The following is a 9,567-nucleotide window of genomic DNA, read 5'->3' as shown; positions in this document are numbered from 1 at the left end:
TTTATAATGAGGTAAAATCACATATCCAGAAAGCTGAATGCTCAAAATATCCAGCTAACATACTAATGTATTATTAAGATGTATTATTAATTGCTACAATTAATTGCTAATTATCAAGACGAACACCTATGTATTGTTGAAAGCACCTCAATAAACTGTTGCATTTATAAAACCTTTTTATGCAAAATTATACTAATTATAATTTCCATAATTTTAATGTTATTTTGCTGTGAGTAAATAAAAATGTTAAAATATTGTGAATTCCTGTGAATAAGACCTGTGAAAAGACATTTTGTATTGTTTATTTGTTTAATCAGCGTTAATCAGAATTTGAAAGGTTTTGGACTGCAGTATGTTTTTGCACTGTTTTAAAATATTTGTAGGGGGCTAACGGAGCTATATGAAAACCGTACCAAATGTATTTTTGTATCCTCCAATTAAATTTGTATTTTTTTTTTATTTTTGTAGTTTATATTCTGCACATTGTGGGAAACAAGGTGTGACAGTCAGAACATCCCCAGATTGCGTAAATCAAATATGTAATTCCCACAACAGACACACGGGGCCAAAACCCATAAGAATGCGCCTCTACACCACAGCCACACCTTAAAAATGCTCACCGACCAACCAGCTCCAAACGTCTCAAACCGAAGCGCGAACGTTGATTCGTTCAACGTTCGCTCTCCGGACCGGACAGTCCAATTGGTGGCTGCGTGGGGGCGGGATTAGCGTCACAGTTTCTTCCTGGTTCGCAATGCTGTTTGATGCTAAATATCTTTCATATAAATCAGTAAAAGTAGCCTATTTTTTGTAACTGTAATACAGCGGGACATCGTCGCGATGGGTTTGCTGACAATTTTGAAGAAGATGAAGCAGAAGGAGCGGGAGATGAGACTGCTCATGTTGTATCCTGTCTTAACAGTGCAACGTTACTAGCTTGGCTGGAAACAAAGTATTCGTATACCAACGTGATAATAACTTTTTATGTGTCAGTAACATAAGAGTCGCGAGCAGCAGCATTTCTATCTGTGTACGGTTAGATAATAACGAATAACTGTTCGATGCTTGTGACGTTTGTTTCGCGCATATTGTGCTCTATCATGCTACCGTGCTAGCTATGTAGCACCGTTAGTCAAGCAGGCTATTGAATTGTCAGCTGAGAGTTTCTTCCTTAACGTGGCTCGTGCAGAGGTCTGGACAACGCGGGCAAGACGACCATCCTGAAGAAGTTTAACGGAGAAGACGTCAGTACCATCTCCCCGACATTGGGCTTCAACATCAAAACACTGGAGCACAAAGGGTACGACGCAGTATATGACTGCTACATTCGTGTGTGTATTTGGCATTTTACTACTGTGGATGTAATTTTAACTACTTCATTCACTGCTGGGTACTTTAATCTACAGCGATGCATCATATTCTGTGAGATCGCCATGTGGTCGTTCCGTCGCTGTTCTCTGAGAACCACAAATATCTAAAAAGTCAAATATTCATGAGCTCAGGAGAACAGCCCCGTTTTCAGCTTTGTGACTATGCATTTTCCATGCAAGTGGGACTTTTGACGCTTAATTTAGCTTAAGAAGTAGGAATGTTTTCTCAACTTTAAAGTAACACTTCATCCTTCAGTTTCTCAAAAAAAAAATCACTTTTAAAAATTTGCACATTTGGAGATACGTGGTTTTAACTGGACAGCAAGGGTATGAAAAAATGTAATTGAGTAAAAAGTAGATTTAAAATAAAGTAGAAGTACCTTGAATATGCACATGAATAAATGCAGGTAGTTACACTCCACCGCTGCATATATTTAGTCTTACCTCAATAGGCTGTTTTCATGGAAGATGTTTAGTCATTCTCGTCGCTGTAGGAGTCAAAACACACATTTCATGAGTCAAAATCGATTACCTGACTTATGCACAGTAACACAGCTATAAGTAAAACACCCCCCAAAGGAACTGAATCGAAGCTCAACACTACTGTCACATTCACGGGTTTCTCACAGTCAGTGTTCACCCTGACCTCTGTTCACAGTGAACACCCTGTAGTAACTGGAATGTTAAATACCAAATTCTCTTTCTAGGTTTAAGTTGAACATTTGGGATGTCGGGGGTCAGAAGTCACTGCGCTCCTACTGGAGGAACTACTTTGAGAGCACAGACGGGCTGGTGTGGGTGGTGGACAGCGCAGACAGGCTGAGACTGGAGGACTGCAGGCAGGAACTCAGTGCACTGCTGCTGGAGGAGGTGTATACACACACACACACACACACACACACAAACACGATGGAGAAGCACATGTTGGGTTTAGTGGTTAACTGTAGGTCTTTTATGTTAGTGCTACATAACTTTTCCATATTTCCCCCAAACACTAATAGACTGTGATGAATAATAGTAAAGGACTGTCTATATCAATCTCTATACCTGTCTTTTCCTCCATGCAGAGGTTAGCTGGCGCAACGCTGCTGGTGTTTGCCAACAAACAGGACTTACCGGGAGCGCTGTCAAAAGACGCAATACGAGAGGTGAGATTTATACCCCCATTCCAATTCTAATTTCACTGATGCAAGTTCTTCATGTCAGGTTACAGTTGAATTACCCAGACGTTGTGCATCACAGTGTATGTTCTGTGTTCGTCCCGCAGGCGCTGGCCCTGGATGAGATCAAAAGCCATCACTGGTGTATCATTGGCTGCAGTGCAGTAACGGGAGAGAATTTGTTAGGTGGAGTGGACTGGCTATTAGACGATATCGCTGCAAGGATCTTCACTTCTGACTGAGTTGTTTATGTGCCTGATTTATTTTTTTTTTTAAATGAACAGCAACTTCTCGTTTAATGAGCTCTGACATGATTCCAGGCTAATTTTTGGACTATGGAGATCTGAAGCTGCTGCCACATGCAGACATCTGTATCCATGATTACTGGAGTCATGCCTGGCTTTTATATATTTAAGATATTTGATTTAGATATTAGACAGAACAGAGTGGGAAGTCCTTTAGTAAATTCACACACACTGAAAGCTTGTTTACAAAGTTTGTTTTCTGTACTGACATGAATCCTTAGTTGGCTCCCACTTTCAGCTGATGATTTGTGCCTCACTAGCACAAATGTATTCTTTAATAAAATGTAAATACCCACTGAAATGATATTGCTGTGCCACTATTGAAATGCACAGGTTCATAGAGTACATCCTCAGACACGTTCAAATTCACACACTAAGCTGTCAACACCACATACACTTGGTATTCTTTGATTCTTAGCTTGTACATTTTGCCCCCTTCTTGGATGCAAGTTTCCAGCTTCTCTAATGCTAATCTTTTCTTATAATTTAAGTTAATCACATTTGGACTTAGATTGCTCTGGTGTTCTGAAACACCTTTTATGGATGAATCAAAATATTGCTGTGTGCAATACCCACATTGCACGAGCTGCGTTCAGTGATTTAAAAAAAAAAGTAAATGTATCACAACTATTATAAATGAAGTATTGTGGTACTACAGAGATTGCATGTGCTACAAGTAAATCCACAGACATGGTAACATGACTAGACGAGGAAAAAAAAGTAAGCCCACTCAAATTGTAATACTTCAATCTGTCAAAATGATTTTTGCATATTATTCAGCCCTACATGATTCAGATTTTTTTTTAAAAGCTGTAGATTTAGCTTTTACTCTGCTCACAATGGTCTGTATTTGTCAGTTTCCTCTTGTGTCATGGCTGTTAAACATGCTCATGCTAGTCCTTTTGTCTGAGAAGCTTGAATGCAATATAAGACCACACAATAAACTGTACAGAAACCTACATTTTATTTGAAATTTCCACCATTAAAACTTTCCAGCTACCTGGAAATGCACACAAGAGTCCAGACAGGTCATTACAAAGCACAATTCAACATGTCACAGCAGTCCTGTTGCTCAGTTAGCAGGATTTAATGTCAAGTGTAGGTTCTGTCTTTGCAAATCAAGTGGAACACAAACAAATAAACCTGTCTTCTGAAGCATCACTTCATCTTTAGATTAACTGCAGTTAATCAATTGTATTGGAGCCAAGCTGGCTGAAGGAGTGTTGTGATGGAACCCAAATTCAGTCCAGAGTCTGCAAAGAAACACATCTTAGAAAGGGGTGGCAAAAACCTCACCACTGAACTAAACAGTACTTCGTGTTGATCAGAGGGGATACCAATCAGTCATGAATCTTCAGACTGGGGCGGTAATAAGAAACTCATCACTTCTAATTTGAGATTTTACAATTAAGTTTTGAATTCTTACCAAATGCCCCAAAGCAGTAGGCAGCAGCACAGCAGGTTCATCTATGCTAAAGAGAAAAAAAAAAAAAAAAAAAACTGTTAAAAATGTATAACCAGTGCAATTTGAAAAAAAAAAAAAAATCAAAGCCTTTAGTCTAGTTGTGATCAGAGGGGATACCAATCAGTCATGAATTCTCAGACTGGGGCGGTAATAAGAAACTCATCACTTCTGCTTAAATTTAAACATTTAGTTTGGAAATTCAACAGTTCCACCTTTTGAAACCCATCTCCCATTTCAAACCATAATATTGCTCAAATACTCACCAACATGGGCCAACTGAGCTCAAGATCATGTGATGATTTCTCGCTGCTAGACAGAAAAAAAAAGTGTCAGTCCTTTGGGCCTGCAAGGGTTAGCCAAAGAATAGTCACATCATTGACACGTCCCAGAAACGTTTACTATACCCGCATTACCTGTAGCAGACTCAAGGGTCTGTGCTGTTCAACACAAGTCAGACGGTGCCACCAACCCTGCAAAAGAGATCAGGGTTAGTCAACCCAATTTGATGAAGGTAATAACTACATTTAATTCCTGTGTGATCAGAGGGGATACCAATCAGTCATGAATTCTCAGACTGGGGCGGTAATAAGAAACTCATCACTTCTGCTTAACATTCGCCAGCAAACATGACCATGCTGACCAGACACTTACCTGACGAGCTGGGGCGATACAGTTGACCTCAACGTCCTCAGTTCAGCATTTACATGGAACTTAAAAAAAAAAAAGAAAAAGTCATCAAGTTTCCCAGCCTGCTGGTTCACAGAATGTGATCAGCAGTGTGTCATACAACCCAGTGGGAGGAGGAAAAACAAACTCAACCTGATGGGTGCAGACTAGGAATCTGGTTTGAGTGCTTGTTACTACTACAGTGTCATTTCTAGTCATGACATTTAATCTGATGTGTGTTCATGTTTGCTCCTCATCTAGAAAGGTCAGCTCTAGATCAAATTTGACTTCAGCAAGCACCCACAGCTCACTGGCTGTGACACACCAACATCTTAACGTATAAGATTTCAAATCATGTTAAGTTCGTTTCCATTCAGACTGTTGGTGCCCCAACATGTCTTCCCCTTGTTGCCACGGTAACACCAGTGGGTTCACCTTTGCAGGTTCTGGCATTGACACGTGGCGTAAGACGTGTGCAGGTGTCATCACGAAGGAAACGATGCAACAAGGCAGTCGTAATTATTAACTCCAACTTTTATTAAATTCCCACCATTTTGGGCTAGGTCATGTGATTTGGGCTCAAGAATGGCCCATGTGCTTGCACTGAGTGTTCACACTGAGTGTGAAGGGCTAACTCACCTTGACAAAACACCTCGGGAGAGAACATCTTCTGAAGTGTCCAAAGCCAGGTACCTGCAACAGACAACACACCATGAGGTCTGTGCACAATATGGTAAGAGTTTCACCTTCAGCAGCAAACCTTCGCTGATGTCAGATATTCCATTTCTCAACAGCAGTTCAGACGAACGAGATTCCAAAAATATCTCATCACTTTCAGCCAGTCTGTGATTAAGGGCTATTGGTGCTGTGGCAGTGACTTGTGACATCTTACCTTCAACTAGAACACCTTAGTCATGCTGCTGAAGCGGCCAATTATCACCTGTTGACAGAAGACAAAAAGGTCCTTTACTTCAAAAGAAACCGTTCATGTCCAAACTATAACACTGGCTACACAGAACTAATTAAGAGGCAAAATGGCAATGTTAAGAATAAGACAGCTTAAGTTAAGCTCCAGTGTTCAAAGCAAAAGTTTTAGTGTCAATCGTAAAATTATCCAAAAGTTCAGAGGAACAGATGTGCTACAGAAATGCAGTTGCTCAGATGTTCGTGTCGTTTCACATCGGGTCAAAGTGAGCTAAGTATCATCATCATTGGAACTGCATTACAGAAAGGACACTTTCACTTATGAATGCACTTCAAAATGAGTTTAAAAGAAAAAGACTCACCATGCGACTTCAGTGGGTGCCCTCTTCTTCCAAGTATTCAAAGTCTCTGCACAAAAAAGTAGCCTTTCAGCCGAGTTCAACAATAATCTCTTGTAGCATATTAAGAATCAAACGTTTGATCAGGGCTTTGGTGACAAACTGCCATGTGACATTAGTCGTCCAGGCATTTGATGGGTGCTACCCCATTTCATCCTTTCAAACAGTCAGAAACACCTTGCTTTAGACTTCGCACTGAAGGAAACTTGACACTTCAAGCTGAGATTGAGTAACATCTTGTTCCAGTTAAGCTCATCAGTGCAAAAATCAAACTATTATAGAGCACATGCTTTGAGATTATGCAGTTCTCCACTTAATTATACATGAGATGAGATTTGTGCTCACAGCAGCCACTTTCTCATATAAAATGACACTTTTGATGCTCTCCAGCAAAGGCATTTCTGATACCTTGTCACAATCACACAAACTCATGTTAAGACTCACATGCTGAAATGTCCTCGTGGCATCCTCCCTCAAGCTTCTCACCAAACTCCCACCTGGCAGAGAAAACACCAGTAAGTGAATTACATGCTCGGGAACTCAACACTATGGGTTAGTTTAACAGTGGGTGATCAGATTAAAGGCTGACATCACTCGAATCAGGCATATGCTTGTCATTAATTGTAATCATCATGTTTATACCCCACTACTGAATACTCTTAGAATAGATCCATCTGACACTCACCAGTGTGCAGCTTTGCAGGGTTTGGTGAGTTGACAATGCATCAAAAACCTACAAAAGACAAATTGGTGGTTAGCCATAAACTGGGGTGTGAATCTGGGCTTCAGCATTTTAAAAACAGGCTGATCAGATTAAAAACCTAGCATCACAAAAATCAGGCATATGCTTGTCTTTTTGAAAATGATCATCAATTATAGCCATTGCAGAATTTGATGCATCATGTAGCATCAGTCCAGCTCACCTGCTTAAGTTCATTTTTGTTCTTCATCTCTGGCTTTGAACATCTGTAGGGGAAGAGAAGTTTTGATTCAGATAGGAGGACTATGAAAATACTGCAATTATCTAGTTTTAAGCACATGTCTCATGGTGAGCCATTTTGCCCACAGGTGCTTCTAACTATTGTGTTTTGTCTTTTTGCTTGTTTATTTGAGCCCATGTGCTACTCAGAATCTGGTAAAGAAGTTTCTTCAAAGGCTGATTCAGTAAGAGAGAGTTCAGAGATTCATCACAGCAGCACTGAGCTCTCGAGCAATCAGAGATCATAGGCTGAGTGACAACAGCAAAACCATTAACATTACTAAAGATGATCAACAACATTTTCTAATTACCTTAAGTGGAGAGTTTCGCCACATTCTTCTCACACCTGAATAACAGGGGGAAGAAGCATGTCATGGGTTATAAGGGCAACTTCAGATAGGCACACATGTAAGAGCGTCATGCTACTCAGAATTTTGAGAGATTAAGTTTCCTCAAGGATGCTTCAGTGAGAGAGTTCAAATGAGACATCACAGTAGCATGAAGCTCCATGTTAAGGCATGCTATGTCACATGTTATCTGTATTTTCCATTAATGCATATCTAACACTATAGTGAAAACAAGCCAAATGGCATAAAGAAATTACCTGGGCAGAAAGTAGTTTCTGGATCTTTCATCGCCATCTAGAAAACAATATGAAATTGTAGCTTTAGCACGCTGCAGCTAACCGGCTAATGTCATCTGGCCGGCCAACACGTGACCGCACCATGCAACGTGTTCCGGCCGACATGAGTCGATAATACTACTCTAATTTAAGTGTCTCACATCAGAATAATTAAATGCAATCACAGTCATTCAGGACAGGTCTGTGAAAATTTTCATCATTGAGAGACACTACTTGCAGCCACACTAAACGAGCAGCGGCCATTTCTAGAAAGAGCTTCATGAAAAAGTTAATCTTGTGTTGTCTAACAAATACAACATGCAGCATTTAGAAAACATGTTGCTGTGTCTGTTGGAAAAATTAATCAGATGAATTTTTTATGTTTTACAGGCAGATGGTGAAGGATTGTGACCATATCTGGCCGGGTGCTGCACCCAAGCTGCTAGCTAAAACACCGCAAGAGTTTGTAAATGGGTTGGGAAGGATAGCTATAACTGCAGATGTGCTATACCGTCAAAGCAATAGCCATCCAATGTTACATGTTACCTAGTAAAAGAAATAAGTGCGCAATTGAATGACAGTTGACTTGTAAAGTACGTGATCTTACCTCGACCAGACGACAGAAGGAAGTGGAAGAGGAGGCCGGTCCATTTGCCTTTTATCTCCCGCCTGAATGACTCCTCCCACCCGACAAACTTCCACCGGGGAAACGGCTCTAAGCTTCCCATGAGCTACATTTAGCTTCGGACAAATTTAACTTAACAGAGGCAACTGTTACACATATCCGTAACTCGCTATTTGTACAGCGAGGACTTTGATGCTAGAGCTGAAGACAAACTTTTGGAAAGTGCAGAGGATTTCTTTTACTACGTCATTTCCGTTAAGAAAAAGCAACGTTTTTAACATCCACAAGATGGCGGCAAAGATACGGAAACGGCATGGCTCGAGCGCAATGTCAAACATAGAGCCTGCTGAGCAACATTTTCTGTCCTGTGAATCAGTTGAAGATTTATTGCTCATAATACTTTCGAAATTAGTATAAAAATAAAAAAAAGTTGAATAGTAATAATAATAATAGTAGTAGTAGTAGTAATAACATGAGGAATATGAACAACACATTTTCTCTCAGTTCTGTCTGCCTCGTGCAAATGACAAAACTTGATCCACATTTTATCGCTTGAACAAATCTATCAAATGAGCATAGATATACCTGCATTGTATGTTTATAAGATGAACACAAACACACACACACACACACACACACACACACAGCCAGTTACCTCAGGTCATTTTCATTGCTGCCCACTATGTGTATAGCATTATATGTTATTTTATCTTTTGGCGTATGCACTTCACTCAAATTCAAAGTCAGATATTTCATTGCAAACAGCTCCATGCATGCTCTTTTTGTGTGCTGTATCCTGATGTTTTTGTGTTTTGTTAGACACAGTCGGGATTTCTGGTGCAATTTCAACTATCTCTAAAGGTGTGCAAGGAAAATAGCCTGGTCTTAAAGGCTAGCTTAAGTATTTTTCCCATGTTTCTGTGTCCAAGTGACTGATGGGGGACACAAACAAGATTACGATCCTTTTTGTTTAACCAGAAACTGCCCTATCACAAAGCCACCAGACTCCATTTGCAGAAACAGTCATTTTATCACCGTACACACTTCAAGGAG

The 9,567-nt window shown here is 40.1% G+C and overlaps 1 protein-coding gene, 1 long non-coding RNA gene and 6 other non-coding genes across 9 annotated transcripts; 1 reads left to right on the top strand and 7 right to left on the bottom strand.

Annotated features, from left to right (window-relative positions):
* The first annotated feature begins 702 nt into the window (after positions 1 to 702).
* arl2 (ADP-ribosylation factor-like 2) lies at positions 703 to 3,853 on the top strand. The gene is made up of 5 exons (XM_041965189.1): positions 703 to 905; positions 1,190 to 1,300; positions 2,078 to 2,240; positions 2,438 to 2,518; positions 2,638 to 3,853. Exons 1-5 carry the CDS (start codon positions 841 to 843, stop codon positions 2,770 to 2,772), a joined length of 555 nt encoding a protein of 184 aa, XP_041821123.1. The 5' UTR covers positions 703 to 840; the 3' UTR covers positions 2,773 to 3,853.
* LOC121626595 lies at positions 3,782 to 8,510 on the bottom strand. Of its 2 annotated transcripts, none has more exons than XR_006007960.1 (14): positions 8,497 to 8,510; positions 7,872 to 7,908; positions 7,579 to 7,613; positions 7,212 to 7,254; positions 6,974 to 7,021; positions 6,733 to 6,785; positions 6,253 to 6,298; positions 5,859 to 5,906; positions 5,606 to 5,659; positions 4,952 to 5,010; positions 4,714 to 4,770; positions 4,564 to 4,609; positions 4,262 to 4,307; positions 3,782 to 4,088 (listed from the first exon to the last, which is right to left on the bottom strand). It is a non-coding gene; the product is annotated as an uncharacterized LOC121626595 (long non-coding RNA). The 2 variants fall into 2 exon arrangements; XR_006007961.1 differs by having other exon boundaries at positions 4,564 to 4,606.
* Positions 4,154 to 4,228, bottom strand: LOC121627033. Its single transcript, XR_006007993.1, has one exon. It is a non-coding gene; the product is annotated as a small nucleolar RNA SNORD31 (small nucleolar RNA).
* On the bottom strand, positions 4,404 to 4,473 carry LOC121627034. Its single transcript, XR_006007994.1, has one exon. It is a non-coding gene; the product is annotated as a small nucleolar RNA SNORD31 (small nucleolar RNA).
* Positions 4,839 to 4,908, bottom strand: LOC121627035. The gene has a single exon (XR_006007995.1). It is a non-coding gene; the product is annotated as a small nucleolar RNA SNORD31 (small nucleolar RNA).
* On the bottom strand, positions 5,335 to 5,460 carry LOC121627037. Its single transcript, XR_006007997.1, has one exon. It is a non-coding gene; the product is annotated as a small nucleolar RNA SNORD22 (small nucleolar RNA).
* LOC121627032 lies at positions 5,733 to 5,802 on the bottom strand. Its single transcript, XR_006007992.1, has one exon. It is a non-coding gene; the product is annotated as a small nucleolar RNA SNORD30 (small nucleolar RNA).
* On the bottom strand, positions 6,119 to 6,183 carry LOC121627031. The gene has a single exon (XR_006007991.1). It is a non-coding gene; the product is annotated as a small nucleolar RNA SNORD29 (small nucleolar RNA).
* Positions 8,511 to 9,567: the final 1,057 nt, after the last annotated feature.

This window comes from Chelmon rostratus, chromosome 23, assembly GCF_017976325.1.
Source record: "Chelmon rostratus isolate fCheRos1 chromosome 23, fCheRos1.pri, whole genome shotgun sequence".
Taxonomy (NCBI): Eukaryota; Metazoa; Chordata; class Actinopteri; order Chaetodontiformes; family Chaetodontidae; genus Chelmon; species Chelmon rostratus.
Note: the sequence above shows the minus strand (reverse complement) of the source record. Positions and strands in the feature narration are given on the sequence as shown.